Here is a 16,683-nt window from a genome sequence, read left to right as displayed (position 1 = left end):
CAGCAATGAGGGCAATTGGAACGCAAAAATCATGCAGAAACTTCGCAAAAATCCGTTTAGTTTTGTCATGAAAATCGCAGGTACTGTAGTCTATAGGAATAGAAAAGGTGCATATACGGCATAAAAGAAATCAGGATGAGGATAATTTCGCAGGTGTAGCCACCGCAGGCCGCAGCAATGCAAAACACAGGCGGTGCCGGAGTAGCCCTAATTGGTCGTGTTGTCCATGAAGTTTTCGCTGGATGAACAATTTAAAACACAATTACACCACCGTTTGCAACCACAAAGGCCTTTCATGAATTCTGAAATGGAACTCAAAGGAACTTCCCGGTCATAAATACGACAGATCAAAAAAGTATTATTGTGAGTCCAACTACAAGGAAATATAAAATTCAGAGCACCCAAATCCAAAACTTTATGCCCATTTACCGCACAGGCTGCTGGTTGTAATGACTCTTCTCTTTCTTCTTGGCCGCCGCAAGCCTTGCGCTCCTTGCTGTGGCCTCGGCAGCGGCGATTTTGGCACCGGTGTCCGTCTCTTTGCTCGATCTCTTCTTCTTCATTGAAGCCATCTTCTTCAAACGCTCCTTCACGTCCACAGCAGTGGTATCTTCTTCATCAGGTCCTGCACTGGCAGTCTCCTCTGACCCCTCGGCTGCTTCTTGTGTTTCTTTTCTTCCCTCCTTTGAACTCTTGTCCTTCTTTTTCTTCTTCTTGGAGGTCTTGCTCTCTGAGGGGACAGTAGCATCTTCCTTTTTCTCTGCATCACCAGCTTGGTTGGCACCTTCCTTCTCAGCTGCAAGAAAATATTGCACGAGAAAATTGAGTCCATCCGAACAACAAAACCACAAGAGAGCTATTGAGATCAGATAGTTTTAATGGTAGCACCTATGATTCTTACCATCCTGTGCAGCGCTGGTTGAGTTCCCAGAAAGTCCCAGCTCAGCCAATACTGCATCAAGTTCTGCTAGTTCCCTCTTTTTCAACTCCTTTTTAGACAGCTGCCTTTCTGTATCTTTGGGTGGCGCAGCCAGGGCTTCAACTGTTTTGACAGCAAGTTCGGCTGGGGCATCTTCCACTTCATGCTCAGCTCCATCATCAAGGTCCTCGTCATCAAGGTCCTCGTCGTCACTCTCAACGTCCTGCAGCATATATAGAAGCAAATACATCTAAGAATACAATCAGAGAGGCTAACTACAAGGACAATAAGCCAAACATGTTCCATCTCGTTCAGGTGGGTAAGGCTTGCCTGTTGGCTGAACCGTTTACGTTCAGTACAATTTGGCTCAGTGTCAATGTGGTAGTTTTTCTTGCACTGAACAACAACAACAACAACAAAGTCTTTTAGTCACAGGCAAGTTCACGTACGCTGGAGTTAAAACCCACTAGTCAAGGGTCAGCCACATGGATAGTTGTTTTTCATGTACCCCTATTCAATGCTAAATCTTTGAGTATATTTCAACCTTTCAAGTCTCTTTTTCCTAACATGTCAACTTCGGTCTTACTCTCTTCCCATTGCGATCGTGCCTTAGTATCCCACTACGCACTGGTGACTTTGTGTGTCTCTGAAGGTTTACGTTGGACATGTCCAAATCATCTCAACCGATGTTGTACAAGCTTTTATTCAATTGGTGCTACCCCTAGCCTTTAACGTATATCATTGTTCCAGACTAGATCCCTTCTTGTATGGCCATAAATCCAATGCACCATACGCAGTTTCACAACACTTATCTTATGAACATGTCGTCTTTTTGTAAGCAACATTCTACACCATACAACATAGCAGGTCTAATCGTCATCTTATAAAACTTGTCTTTTAGCTTTTGTGGTACCCTCTTGTCATATAAAATGTTGGATGTTTGATGTCACTTCATCCATCCTACTTTGATTATATGGCTAACATCTTCATCAATATTCATGTCTCTCTGTAGCATTAATCATAAATACCTATTCCTAGGTAATACTTGACCTTGCAAACTATCATCTCCTTCCTCATGTGTAGTAGTGACGAAATCAGATCTCATATATTCAGTTTTAGTTCTACTGAGTCTAAAACCTTTGAGCTCTAGAGTCTCCCACCACAACTCTAGTTTGTTATTTATTCCTACCCGACTTTCATCAACTAGCACTACATCGTCGGCAAAAAAGCATACATCAAGGGATATCCCTCTGTATGCACCTTGCCATCACCAAGGCAAAAAGGTAAGAACTAAGAACTCAAAGATGATCATTGATGCAGTCCTATTCTAATCAGGAAGTCGTATCATTGTTGTACAAGTCCTTAATGAGTCCAACGTACTTCTTTGGAACTTTATGTTTGTCCAAAGTAGTAAAGTACATCACATAATATTCCTTGTATTTCGTCATAAGACTTCTCCAAATCAACGAAAATCATGTGTAGGTCCTTTTGCTCCCTATATTGCTCCATCACTTGCTTATTAAGAAAATGGTTTCGAGGCGTGAAACCAAACTGGTTCAAGGAGATCCTTGTTATTCCTCTCAACCAATGCTCGATAACTCTCTCTCATAGCTTCGCTTATCAACTTAATTTTTCGGTAATTAGTACAACTTTAAATGTCTCCCTTATTCTTGTAAATCGGTACCACTATACTTCACTCGCCAGGCATCTTGTTCGGTCGGAAGATTGGTTGACCAACTTGGTTAACCATACTATAGCTATATCCCCGAGGTATCCCCATACCTCAATTAGGATAGCATTAGGGATCATCTTGTCAGGCATCCTTTGATTGCCATATTGGCCACAGGAAATAAGTGCATCTGTTACCGATGCCAATGGAACGGCATAATGCACACGTAAACCTACCTAGCGTTGCATGCCCTTACTCCCAGGGTTCCACGCCAACTGTCAACTAACCAGTACGTATAGGTTAAACAGCAACGAACAGTCTGGAGGTATAAGAATATTTCACTGGTGCATTCCACAACCAAATCACAAGGCATACAGAGAAGGTGGGGGAAACAGACCTCCTGAAGGGCGGCGCGGACAGCATCCTCGACGTCCTCCTCCTCCTTGGCGGGCTCGGCGGCGGCGGCGGCGGCCCATACGGGGCGCGGCGGCGCGGTGGTGGCGAAGTAGTCGTCGTCGTCGTCGTCCTCGACGTCTGCCCAGGACTTGGTGGTGAGCGGCGCGGGAGCCCAGAAGACATCCTTCTGCGGCGGCTCCTGCTGCTGCTGCGCGGCCCCCGCGCCGTGCTTCTTCCTGGAGGACGGCCCGGCCGCCCTGCCCTTGTCGCCCTTCTTCTTCTTCTTGAGGGACTCGAGCGCCGCGAACACGTTGCCGGTGTTGAGCTTCACCTCCTCCGCCGCCGCTCCTCCCCGCCTCCCCCCTCCCACCATGCTCCCCGACCGCCGCGGTGGGACCCCGGCGAGGCTAGCCGAGCGAACCACGGACCCGAATCTGAATCTGCCCCGCCCGCCGATCTGCGGGGACGAGTCGGCGCGGGAGGGTCCTCGCCGCCTGGGGACCGAACTTGGATTGGGATTTGGGGTAGGGATGGACCGATGGAGGCGCGGTTGCTAGGGTTTTGAGATGGGTGGAGCCGTGGAGGGTGGAGACTGGAGACGCGTGCCGCGGCCCTCCCCTGTCCGGCGTTTGTTTAAGCAGCGGCGCAACGCAGATACGACTACGAGAGAGAGGCACAGGCACGGTGGTCTACTGGTCTGCTTTGCTCCCGTGCTACCTTACTTATCGCTAGCTACAAACGAGTCTTATCCACCCCCACCAGCATTTTACACATTGCCAGACTGCACACGCCACGCGCTGCCTCGTCCTCACGCGCCTGATGTGGGACGCCAGCTGCCAGTCTCAGAAAGAGGACTCGCCTGCGGCATACGCATGGAACCTGTAGAAATGTGAAATTGCAGAGCAGGGTAGTTGTATAGTATCACCACCAGCCATGATATCATCAGGTTCGCATCAAGTCGTTTTAACCGTGCTAAAAGCGCAATAAAAATTACAAATGAAACAAAAATAGGGCTCAGCGCAAAAGGAGGCATCGTCCATGATGCCAGGATCCATCTATGTTTGTCGTAGACAGGACAGATATCTGGGAGATCCTCCTACCTCAAAATTAGCTAGTAGACACATGACAGATAGCCTACCTGAAGTTAGCGTATGAAAAGAGAGACAGCAGATACCAGCCACCAGGAACAGTCAGAGTAGCATGTGCCGGAAGTAGCTGGGCACACTCCCGTATAGCGCTAGCGAGCGATCTGACAATGACAAGAAGCGGTATTGTAACACTGCTACCACCTGCCTATTACTATTACTGTTCAGCATACTGATACATCAAATACAGTGGAGATATTACCAATCAAGAGTAAACTTAAGTACTGGAACTCCTCCCGATTTACATGACCACAAAAGGGTGAACGACTCTGCTCATCATCCAGGGGTGAAAATTGTGTACACGGTGTAGTATGAGTTAAAAATAAAAGAATGCTATGCGTTTAGCAGCCAGAGCGTCTCGGGCAGAATGATTACAGAAGGTCAAGCGACGAAGAATATGAAGATCATGAGGAACACCATCAGCACAAAGAATATCTTCATCATCAGCCACCTGTTGGACGAAATGCTGTTGAGGTACTTCAGGAGCTGGCCCTGCGCTCCCTCCACGTTAGCCACGGTTTCCTCCATGTTCTCGTCGATTCTGTCATAGGTAACACGTCAGTTAATAAAAGATAGCCAGTAGGGCACATCGCTGCAATACAATAGGGACAGTGTGGACTGATAATGGAGCTGTTTGGGGATAAGATCCAGGAAGATATATGCTCCCACCAATTCCGAACTTAGGGCTTGATTGGATCCCAAACAGAGCTAAAAATTAGCCCACTTTACGAAAATAAATTCAACATGAGCTAATTCGGGGCTAATAAGGGCTGACAGACTCTAACCACTAAATTAGCTACCATTAGTTCTTATTAGTCCACGTTTAGCCTTTCTAATTGGTATTCAAAAATATGCGCCAAGTCGCCAACTGTTAGCCCCCGTATATCCAAAAAGGTCCTTATATTATCACGGATGCCATTATATCCTAATCAGCCAGGTACATAAGTTGGTTCATTTTTTTCATGGATCATAATTTGGCACATGTAGGCTCCTTCGCTGTGCTAGTGCCACAGTGACGCGGTACTGTTTATGTGCCCAAGGATTGTATTGACTCTTAACAACAGTCTCCTTCCTAATAATCTACTCCCTCTGTCCCAATATATTGTTCATTTTAGCTCTTTACTTTTGTGTCCATATTCAAATAGATGACAATGAATCTAGACACATATATAATACACATACATCAAATATTGTATGAATCCATTAACACCCTAAAACAAATACTATTTTGGGACGGAGGGAGTACTAACTAGTAACTACATAGATAGAAGTACAAGAACAATAGATAGGATACTGGTTGACTTAAACCTTATGCTCGTAATCTAATTACTGTACTTATTAAGAAAAATAAAAATTCCAAACCCTACCTAACCCTAATGCAGTAAGTACTGTTAAAGTGCCGGTGTCACTGCCTGCTTATGAGCTACCCAAATAGCTAAGCAGCCAGAAAATTGCCATAATCACTGTCAACATTTCAGCCGATGTTCCTCTTTGATAAGTCCATGGGATAGAATATAAGCAGTCAAAAAACAAAGATACGGATTTAAGTTCAAGTGTGAGCTGTTATTTTATGGACAATAGATAGAAAAAATGTAGAATAAAATTTAAATGAAGAAGTTCACCTGATTGCTAGCTCTCCCTGTTGAGAAACCATGGTTGCCAACTGTGTAAAGATGTTGCTCAGCTCATGGATTGTTGATTCCACATTTTGTAGAGCTTCAGCTCTGCTCTGCATGTAACTGTCCTGTTGTACTGCCAATTGCTGCTGCTGCACGAAAGGCTGAGATGATGATGATGCTCCATGATCTCCATTAGTCTTCTTCCTGGTTAGTGGGAGCACAAATTAAAGAAGAGAATCTAAAAGCACACAAACACGGTTTGCATGGCTACCATAACTTCAGGACAACCATAGAGACAACAAATAAAAAAGACTATCTTATTTCAATGTGGACATGTGTGCCAGCATTCATGACCTCAAATACAAATACAGACAGAAATGTTAACCCAAATGAAACAGCTTGTGCCCAACACATGCTGAATTAACAAATTTCATGAGTAAGCACTGAGGTTGTTCCATCAAACTAGGAACCTAGAAAATATTCAAACCAGCAGCAGAACAAGCAATACATAACATTGAATTATGATAAACATGATTAGTGCAAAGGTTGATGTACTCAGACAGACATGAGGAATTTTATGGAACAGTGTTTCTTTTGTACCACATTACCTACATGATAGCAAACGTGAAAGGGCCTCTAGATGAGTTGGTTAGTTGGTCTGAGTATCACTCCTCAGGTCCTGGGTTCGACTCTCCATGGGAGCGAATTTCAGACTGTGATTAAAAAAATCCTCTTGTTTGTTCCATGCAAAAGCACATGTCTAAGATCCGACCCTGGTCACGGTCGTTCTCACATGGGCTATGGTACCGTTGTGTATGGGTGAGACAAGGGTTTCAGGGGTTTTCTCGACCTACGTGAGAAGGTCTTCTTCTTAATATAATAGCGTGGGGGCGGTCTTACCCCCGCAGGTTGAGTTTTACATGATAGCAGACAACTAAAGTGATTTTGAATAGACTAAAGCAAGTGAAACGTTAGCAGCCCAATGCCCAACATATAGCTAGCATAGCACGTGAAAGGATAAATAAGGTAATTTTGAATGGCTGTGGATAGGTGAAAGTACAAATTCATGGAGTATTGTGTGTGTAACCGTACCTCTGGAATAGTGGGGTAGATGCAGAGTCGCTGGCCCATGGTGCTGGGGGCACAGAGGACTCCGATGGATCCCTAGCAACAAGGGGTCGTTGACGGATGAATGGATTTGACTCATCCTTTGCAGCTGACGAAGAAAATATTTGCCTTCTATTTTCATGAACCTTCAAATTCTGTGCATGAAGGGAAGAAAGGTTTTAAGCAACCATTTGTGTTGAAGACTTTACAAGGGAGGAAAGGAGCACAATAATTGAGGAAAACAAGTGATTTTATCTGACCTCGGTTCGCATGGTAAGAACTTCTTTAAATTCTTTTGTTGCACTCATCAGACGATTTTTAAGGTTGTCCACGACTGTAGTGGAATGGTTTGTTGTGTCCTTGGAGAGACTGCCACTCTCATTTTGTGAATTGCAGAGAGCTTGTAGGTCTACGACAGCAGTATTCAAAGCCGTGATATCCTTTTTGATAACTGAGGTCAGCTCTTGAATCTCTAATGTAGGATCATCAAAAACAGACGTTCTCTTTGCCACTGCAAACATTCATTTTATAATATTAGTTCCATAGAATGGTGTGATCTTTATAAGTGCATAAATATGCGAGTGTTGCGATAAAAGATTTAAAGGGTCATGTGAACATATCATTTATGAGCTTTTGTCATAATACATCACAAGTACCACTGGAACTAATACCGCACAAAATTAGATCTTTTGGCAGCAGCATAGCATGTCTGAATGTCGTAGACCATATGAATAAGGACATAGTAAAATACGAATACACCAAAATGTGGCAACAAGCAAATGCATATTTTGTCAAGGAAATTGCAAAGCTGAAGATTTCGCAGCCTACCCTACTTTACATTACAATTCGAAGGCCAAAGTAGCTAAATCATTTAGAATAGACTCCCGTTAGACATTGCCTGAACAAGTAGGAAGTCCAGCCATGTAAGCTATTGGCAAACCAAGCTCATGCTCATAGACATGATATGGTGCAGATAAATAGCATTCATCTTCAATTTGATTTTTTTTTTAAAAAGATAAGTGGCCCAAAGCAATCCATATTTCCTCAACAATGCTCTTCATCAGCATTAAGCACAGGGTTTGATACATGAAAGCACTAAAACACGGCATAATAAAGCGCTAGTCAAGCATCAAATCTGATCTGATGCTACCAGAACAGCACCAACCATCAAGTAGCAAAAAAAAGTGAAGATATAAAATCAATCCGTGCCTTGCCCAGACTTCTAGGCTGCATATTTGATACACTCGCAACCACATTACAAGCATGCAACATCGCAGCGTCTAAAGCAGCAAGCTGACATGCAGAATAGTTATCTTAGCTCGTTTTGGCCGATTACGGTGCTAATAAACTGCTAATGGCATCACGAAAACCATCAAAACAGAAGCACATCACTGTAGTGTTAACCGGAATGTAGCAGGAAATATTCGGCTAAACATCGTGCGAACAGTACGGTTCAAAAATGTCATGTGATATTCCCAAGCTAACCGCAAGCACAAACGCCTAGCAATTAATGGGCCTGTTTGTTTCGGCTTATGGCAGCTTCTGGCCACCAAAAGCTACTGCGGACTGCCAAACATTCAGTTTTTCAGCCAGCTTCTATAAAATTCGTTGGGGCAAAAACCATCCAAAATCAACATAAACACATAATCGGTTCAGTCGTTGTAATAGTAGGAATCCGTCACTTTCTAGATCCTGAGCCCTATAAACAACTTTATCTTCCTCCATATGTAATCGTAATGATACTCAGATTCTCCTCACAGCCAGATTCTCTCCACAGCCAGATTTTCAGAAAAGCTGGTCAGAAAAAGCTGAACCAAACAGGCCCAATACCTTCGGAGTAAATTTCTAGCCAAGCATCCTATACACGACGCGCGTCCCGAGATCTCGACGGCAATACCATGACTAGCAGTTCAGCTAACTGCTAATATGAAGCAATGCGCCAGATACGAATCCGGAAGTACAGGGAGGAGTAGGACGGAGGCCATACATTTGGCAAGGCGGGCTAGCTTCTGGGAGGTCTGGTGGATCCCGAGCCCGATCTTGGACGCGCGGTTGTTGAACTCCGAGCGAGCCGACGTGGCCGAGATCATCCCGTCGAGGGACCCGGTAGAGCTGCTGCTCGCCGCGGTGGGGGCCGACGACGAGGAAGGTGCAGCGTGGCGGCGCGCGCTCTCAACTGCGGCGCGGAACTCGTTGGTACGGTCGCGGAACGACGCCTGCGCGGGGCGCGTCGGGTTCATGGCGCCCCCCAGCGATGGATCTGAGCGCGGATCTGGATCTCAGACTCGGATTCGGACTCGGGGAGAGCCTGGGTCTGAGGAAGGAGCACACGAACAAGGAAGACGCGGTGCGAGAGCGGAAGCACGGCGGTTGGGGAATCGAGCTAGAAATTGCGGGGATATGGTTGATTGTCGATTGTCGTTCCGTTTTTTTTATTTGTCCTATTTTAGTTAAAAATAAATTAGTAGATGATAAATATTTGAGAATATAAGAGCATCTCTAAGAGACTAACTAAATAACTTGTCAAGCTAAATTTTAGCTATTTAATAGTATAATAATTCTCCAACAAACTAGTCATATAACTTGCTAAGCTATCTAGTTCTCTAAATTAACTCCCTCACTAGCAAATTTGGCAAGATAACTTGTATGTTGGAGAGTTTGTTGGAATGAGATATTATATATAGAGTTTAATATTTATGGAGAGACCAATAAATAGTCAAATAGAGAGTTAAAAATAAAGAGTCTCTTTGAGATGCTCTAACATTCGTGGTTACCACACAATCATATCTAATACACATAATAAATAAAGATAAATTTAATATTCATATCATATAATACATCCGTTCACAAATATACACGTTCACAAATATACACCGTTGACTTTTCCGAAAACTTTGATCATTTGTCTTATTCAAAATATTTATCCAAAATGTAAAATTTTAAGTCAAGCACAAAATACATTAAGTGATAAAACAAACCACAAAAATAAATGATAACTCATTATTTTTTTGAATAATACGAGTGATCAATGTTTTTAAAAAAAATCAACGGTGTCATATATTTATAAACGGATGGAGTTTTAAGATAATAAAAACAAATATTACACTTTATCCTAACTAAAAGACTAGAAAAAAATATGATTTGAAAAGGAACCATGTTGATCACTTACTTTTAATTCGTGAAGAAAACCAACAACAAGGTGTTGAGCACCAAAAGTGACTATCGGATCGTCCGCGCGTGCGTAGAATCAGTTAGAGTTCCGGATTTTTTACGGGATTTGTTAGCTAAACCTATTGGATTAGCTCAAGAACCAACCTGTAACAGGTCCAGACCTTCCTCTTTATATAAATGAATGATTACGGTCGATTGAACCACCACAGTCGATCCAATCAATCTAGTTATCAATTTTACCTTATTTGCATCGTTCTTTCAATTCTTAGGAGTAGAAGTACTTTAGCTTTTAAGTTTAGATCTAGTTTAGTCTTTCACAACAATCTCTCTTCGACTCTACGCCGATTAGAGGAGCACCGGGCGGCCTGTCGACCCGGAGCAACGCCTTGGAACTCTCTCCCTCGACGGGATCTATTCCGGGGCGAGTTTTAGGGTTCTTCGCAAAGAAGAAGACCCTATGCATTATCGCGGTCCGTCCGGCCTTAGGCGTAGACTGTCTGAAAGCGTGCAGAGGAGGATCCGCACCTACGCCCAAATCGCGGATTATACGACCCTGTGTCGTGGACCATCTGCGCCTCCGCAGAGAGCACCGCCAGGTGGTTCATTCCCGTGTTTGGCGCCCAAATTGGCGATAACATAATTTTTGGCGACTCCTCGGGGGACGAGGGTGTTTAGATCTACAAAAAACGGTCCCCCAGATGGTCGGTTCCAAAGATCACACCGATGTCTCCACCACCAACATCATCAAAGCCCACCATGGAGGCAGTCCCGACTAATGACCAGCATCACTTCGATGACCTCATAAGGCGCGAGGAGGAGGAGGTGACACGACAACTCGTCGAACGACGTGACAAAGAGGAGGAGGTGTTGTGACAACTCAAGGAACGACGTGAAAAGGCAACAGAAAAGTACCTCTCGTACTTCACAGAGGATTGCCACTAGAAGATCATCCGTTAAGGGGAGATCGATATGACATCTCTCCTACTGTAAGAAACCTACTGCCTATTGTAAGTACCCCAGATCCATCTTTTGAGGCTTTCATGGAACAACGAGGGGAACTGTTAAAAGAATACGTAGACAAACTTATTAAAAATGGGTGTTTTCATATAAGAAACCTACTGCCCCTAGTTTTCCCTCGCGTGAATCCAATACGGAACCACTTGCTCCAAACACATCAGCTACAAATGGGTATCCCTTGGCCAAGCCAACGTATGGTATTGAAAGTCGCCTAGGGGGGGTGAATAGGGCGAATCTGAAATTTACAAACTTAATCACAACTACAAGCCGGGTTAGCGTTAGAAATATAATCGAGTCCGAGAGAGAGGGTGCAAAACAAATCGCAAGCGAATAAAGAGTGTGACACGCGGATTTGTTTTACCGAGGTTCGGTTCTCGCAAACCTACTTCCCGTTGAGGTGGTCACAAAGACCGGGTCTCTTTCAACCCTTTCCCTCTCTCAAACGGTCCCTCGGACCGAGTGAGCTTCTCTTCTCAATCAAACGGGAACAAAACTTCCCCGCAAGGACCACCACACAATTGGTGTCTCTTGCCTTGGTTACAATTGAGTTGTTCGCAATAAAGAATGAAAGAAGGAAGCAATCCAAGCGCAAGAGCTCAAAAGAACACAACAAATCTCTCTCACTAATCACTAAAGCCTTGAGTCGAGTTGGGAGAGGATTTGATCACTTTGGTGTGTCTTGTATTGAATGCTTAGCTCTTGTAAGTGGTTGGAAGGTGGAAAACTTGGATGACTTGAATGTGGGGGTGGTTGGGGTATTTATAGCCCCAACCACCAAACTAGTCGTTTGGTGGAGGCTGTTGTCGCATGGCGCACCGGACAGTCCGGTGCACCACCGGACACTGTCCGGTGCGCCAGCCACGTCACCTGGCCGTTGGGTTCCGACCGTTGGAGCTCTGACTTGTGGGCCCGCCTGGCTGTCCGGTGGTGCACCGGACAAGTCCTGTAGACTGTCCGGTGTGCCACCCGCGCGTGCTCTGTCCTCTGTGCGCGCAGGCGTGCATTTAATGCGTTGCAGTCGACCATTGCGCGCGAAGTAGCCGTTGCTCCGCTGGCTCACCGGACAGTCCGGTGTGCACCGGACATGTCCGGTGAATTATAGCGGAGCGGATTCCCGAAGCTGGCGAGTTCATAGCTGCTCTTCCTTGGGGCACCGGACAGTCCGATGAATTATAGCGAAGCGCCTCTGAGAATTCCCAAAGGTGATGAGTTCAGCTTGGAGTTCCCTGGTGCACCGGACACTGTCCGGTGGTGCACCGGACACTGTCCGGTGGCACACTGGACAGTCCGGTGCGCCAGACCAGGGCACACTTCGGTATACTTGGCTCCTTTGATTTGAACCCTTTTCTTGGTCTTTTTATTGGCTTATTGTGAACCTTTGGCACCTGTAGAACTTATAGACTAGAGCAAACTAGTTAGTCCAATTATTTGTGTTGGGCAATTCAACCACCAAAATCATTTAGGAAATAGGTGTAAGCCTAATTCCCTTTCAATCTCCCCCTTTTTGGTGATTGATGCCAACACAAACCAAAGCAAGTATAGAAGTGCATGATTGAACTAGTTTGTATAATATAAGTGCAAAGGTTGCTTAGAATTGAGCCAATATAAATACTCATAGGATATGCATGGATTGTTCCTTTGTTTTTAACATTTTGGACCACGCTTGCACCACATGTTTTGTTTTTGCAAATTCTTTTTGTAAATCCTTTTCAAAGTCCTTTTGCAAACAGTCAAAGGTAAATAAATAAGATTTTGCGAAGCATTTTCAAGATTTGAAATTTTCTCTCCCTGTTTCAAATGCTTTTCCTTTGACTAAACAAAACTCCCCCTCAATAAATTCTCCTCTTAGTATTCAAGAGGGTTTTGAGATATCAATTTTGAAAATACTACTTTCTCCCCCTTTTGAACACAATAAGATACCAATTTGAAAAACTCTTTTTAAAATAAGGGTGGTGGTGCGGTCCTTTTGCTTTGGGCTCATGCTCTCTCCCCCTTTGGCATAAATCGCCAAAAACGGAATCATTAGAGCCCTCTTAAACTACTTTCTCCCCCTTTGGTAAATAACATGTGAGTGAAGATTATACCAAAGACGAAGAGTTGCTCGGAGCGACGGCGAAGTATGAGTTATGGAGTGGAGTGGAAGCCTTTGTCTTCGCCGAAGACTCCAACTCCCTTTCAATACACCTATGACTTGGTTTGAAATTTACTTGAAAACATATTAGTCATAGCACATGAAAGAGACATGATCAAAGGTATATTAATGAGCTATGTGTGCAAAACATCAAAAGAAATTCCTAAAATCAAGAATATTTAGCTCATGCCTAAGTTTGTTAAAGGTTTGTTCATCTAGTGGCTTGGTAAAGATATCGGCTAATTGATCTTTAGTGTTAATATATGCAATCTCGATATCTCCCTTTTGTTGGTGATCCCTTAGAAAATGATACCGAATGGCTATGTGTTTAGTGCGGCTATGCTCAACGGGATTATCCGCCATGCGGATTGCACTCTCATTATCACATAGAAGAGGAACTTTGGTTAATTTGTAACCGTAGTTCCTAAGGGTTTGCCTCATCCAAAGTAGTTGCGCGCAACAATGGCCTGCGGCAATATACTCGGCTTCGGCGGTAGAAAGAGCTACGGAATTTTGCTTCTTTGAAGCCCAAGACACCAAGGATCTTTCCAAGAACTGGCAAGTCCCCGATGTGCTCTTTCTATTAATTTTACACCCTGCCCAATCGGCATCGGAATAACCAATTAAATCAAAAGTGGATCCCCTAGGATACCAAAGCCCAAACTTAGGAGTATAAACTAAATATCTCAAGATTCGTTTTACGGCCGTAAGGTGAGCTTCCTTAGGGTCGGCTTGGAATCTTGCACACATGCATACGGAAAGCATTATGTTCGGTCGAGATGCACATAAATAGAGTAAAGAGCCTATCATCGACCGGTATACCTTTTGATCTACGGATTTACCTTCCGTGTCGAGGTCGAGATGCCCATTGGTTCCCATGGGTGTCTTGATGGGCTTGGCATCCTTCATCCCAAACTTGTTTAGAATGTCTTGAGTATACTTCATTTGGCTAATGAAGGTGCCCTCTTGGAGTTGCTTCACTTGAAATCCTAAGAAATACTTCAACTCCCCCATCATAGACATCTCGAATTTTTGTGTCATGATCCTACTAAACTCTTCACATGTAGATTCATTAGTAGACCCAAATATGATATCATCAACATAAATTTGGCATACAAACAAATCATCGTTAAGAGTTTTAGTGAATAAAGTAGGATCGGCTTTTCCGACTTTGAATCCATTAGTGATAAGGAAATCTCTAAGGCATTCATACCATGCTCTTGGGGCTTGCTTGAGCCCATAAAGCACCTTAGAGAGTTTATACACGTGGTTAGGATACTCACTATCTTCAAAGCCGGGAGGTTGCTCAACATAGACCTCTTCCTTGACCGGTCCATTGAGGAAGGCACTCTTCACATCCATTTGGTAAAGCTTGAAGCCATGGTAAGTAGCATAGGCTAATAATATACGAATTGACTCAAGCCTAGCTACGGGTGCATAGGTTTCACTGAAATCCAAACCTTCGACTTGGGAGTATCCCTTGGCCACAAGTCGGGCTTTGTTCCTTGTCACCACACCATGCTCGTCTTGCTTGTTGCAGAAAACCCACTTGGTTCCTACAACATTTTGATTAGGACGTGGAACCAAATGCCATACCTCGTTCCTAGTGAAGTTGTTGAGCTCCTCTTGCATCGCCACCACCCAATCCGAATCTTGAAGTGCTTCCTCTACCCTGTGTGGCTCAATAGAGGAAACAAAAGAGTAATGCTCACAAAAATGTGCAACACGAGATCTAGTGGTTACCCCCTTATGAATGTCGCCAAGGATGGTGTCGACGGGGGTGATCTCGTTGGATTGCTTGGTGGACTCTTGGGTGTGACGGTCTTGGTTCTTCATCCTCCTTGTCTTGATCATTTGCATCTCCCCCTTGATCATTGTCGTCATCTTGAGGTGGCTCATCATTTTGATCTTCTCCTTCATCAATTTGAGCCTCATCCTCATTTTGAGTTGGTGGAGATGCTTGCGTGGAGGAGGATGGTTGATCTTGTGCATTTGGAGGCTCTTCGGATTCCTTAGGACACACATCCCCAATGGACATGTTCCTTAGAGCGATGCACGGAGCCTCTTCATCACCTATCTCATCAAGATCAACTTGCTCTACTTGAGAGCCGTTAGTCTCATCAAACACAACATCACAAGAAACTTCAACTTGTCCAGAGGACTTGTTAAAGACTCTATATGCCCTTGTGTTTGAGTCATATCCTAGTAAAAAGCCTTCTACAGTCTTAGGAGCAAATTTAGATTTTCTACCTCTTTTAACAAGAATAATGCATTTGCTACCAAAGACTCTAAAATATGAAATGTTGGGCTTTTTACCGGTTAGGAGTTCATATGATGTCTTCTTGAGGATTCAGTGTAGATATAACCGATTGATGGCGTAGCAGGCGGTGTTGACCGCCTCGGCCCAAAACCGATCCGAAGTCTTGTACTCATCAAGCATGGTTCTTGCCATGTCCAATAGAGTTCTATTCTTCCCCTCCACTACACCATTTTGTTGTGGGGTGTAGGGAGAAGAGAACTCATGCTTGATGCCCTCCTCCTCAAGAAAGCCTTCAATTTGTGAGTTCTTGAACTCCGTCCCGTTGTCGCTTCTAATTTTCTTGATCCTTAAGCCGAACTCGTTTTGAGCCCGTCTCAAGAATCCCTTTAGGGTCTCTTGGGTATGAGATTTTTCCTGCAAAAAGAACACCCAAGTGAAGCAAGAATAGTCATCCACAATAACTAGACAGTACTTACTCCCGCCGATGCTTATGTAAGCTATCGGGCCGAATAGATCCATGTGTAGGAGCTCGAGTGGCCTGTCAGTCGTCATGATGTTCTTATGTGGATGATGAGTCCCAACTTGCTTCCCTGCCTGACATGCGCTACAAATCCTGTCTTTCTCAAAATGAACATTTGTTAGTCCCAAAATGTGTTCTCCCTTTAGAAGCTTATGAAGATTCTTCATTCCAACATGTGCTAGTCGACGATGCCAGAGCCAGCCCATTTTAGTCTTAGCAATTAAGCAAGTGTCGAGTTCAGCTCTATCAAAATCTACTAAGTATAGCTGACCCTCTAACACTCCCTTAAATGCTATTGAATCATCACTTCTTCTAAAGACAGTAACACCTACATATGTGAAAAGACAGTTGTAGCCCATTTTGCATAATTGAGAAACTGAAAGCAAGTTGTAATCTAAAGAATCTACAAGAAAAACATTGGAAATGGAATGGTTAGGTGAAATAGAAATTTTACCCAAACCTTTGACCAAACCTTGGTTTCCATCCCTGAATGTGATAGCTCGTTGGGGATCTTGGTTTTTCTCGTAAGAGGATAACATCTTTTTCTCCCCTGTCATGTGGTTTGTGCACCCCTATCGATGATCCAACTTGAGCCCCTAGATGCATAAACCTACAAAACAAGTTTAGTTCTTGATTTAGGTACCCAAATGGTTTTGGGTCCTTTGGCATTAGATACAAGAACTTTGGGTACCCAAACACAAGTCTTGGAGCCCTTGTGTTTGCCCCCAA

General features: G+C 44.1%; 2 protein-coding genes across 3 annotated transcripts; both read right to left on the bottom strand.

Annotated features, from left to right (window-relative positions):
* Nucleotides 1-202: 202 nt before the first annotated feature.
* Nucleotides 203-3,663, bottom strand: LOC100191191 (uncharacterized). 2 transcript variants are annotated; one of them, XM_035961258.1, is made up of 4 exons: nucleotides 3,134-3,357; nucleotides 1,250-1,349; nucleotides 902-1,142; nucleotides 203-796 (listed from the first exon to the last, which is right to left on the bottom strand). In XM_035961258.1, exons 1-4 carry the CDS (start codon nucleotides 3,355-3,357, stop codon nucleotides 426-428), a joined length of 936 nt encoding a protein of 311 aa, XP_035817151.1. In that variant the 3' UTR covers nucleotides 203-425. The 2 variants fall into 2 exon arrangements, with proteins under 2 accessions (XP_035817151.1, NP_001130098.1); NM_001136626.1 differs by lacking the exon at nucleotides 1,250-1,349 and having other exon boundaries at nucleotides 254-796; nucleotides 2,986-3,663.
* Nucleotides 3,664-4,258: 595 nt separating this feature from the next.
* LOC100283387 (syntaxin 32) lies at nucleotides 4,259-9,245 on the bottom strand. Its single transcript, NM_001156288.2, has 5 exons — nucleotides 8,843-9,245; nucleotides 7,116-7,366; nucleotides 6,841-7,010; nucleotides 5,752-5,952; nucleotides 4,259-4,670 (listed from the first exon to the last, which is right to left on the bottom strand). Exons 1-5 carry the CDS (start codon nucleotides 9,093-9,095, stop codon nucleotides 4,511-4,513), a joined length of 1,035 nt encoding a protein of 344 aa, NP_001149760.1. The 5' UTR covers nucleotides 9,096-9,245; the 3' UTR covers nucleotides 4,259-4,510.
* Nucleotides 9,246-16,683: the final 7,438 nt, after the last annotated feature.

The sequence above is a fragment of the Zea mays genome, chromosome 8 (assembly GCF_902167145.1).
Source record: "Zea mays cultivar B73 chromosome 8, Zm-B73-REFERENCE-NAM-5.0, whole genome shotgun sequence".
Classification (NCBI taxonomy): domain Eukaryota; kingdom Viridiplantae; phylum Streptophyta; class Magnoliopsida; order Poales; family Poaceae; genus Zea; species Zea mays.
The sequence above is the reverse complement of the archived record's forward strand: the minus strand, read 5'-3'. Positions and strand labels throughout refer to the sequence as shown.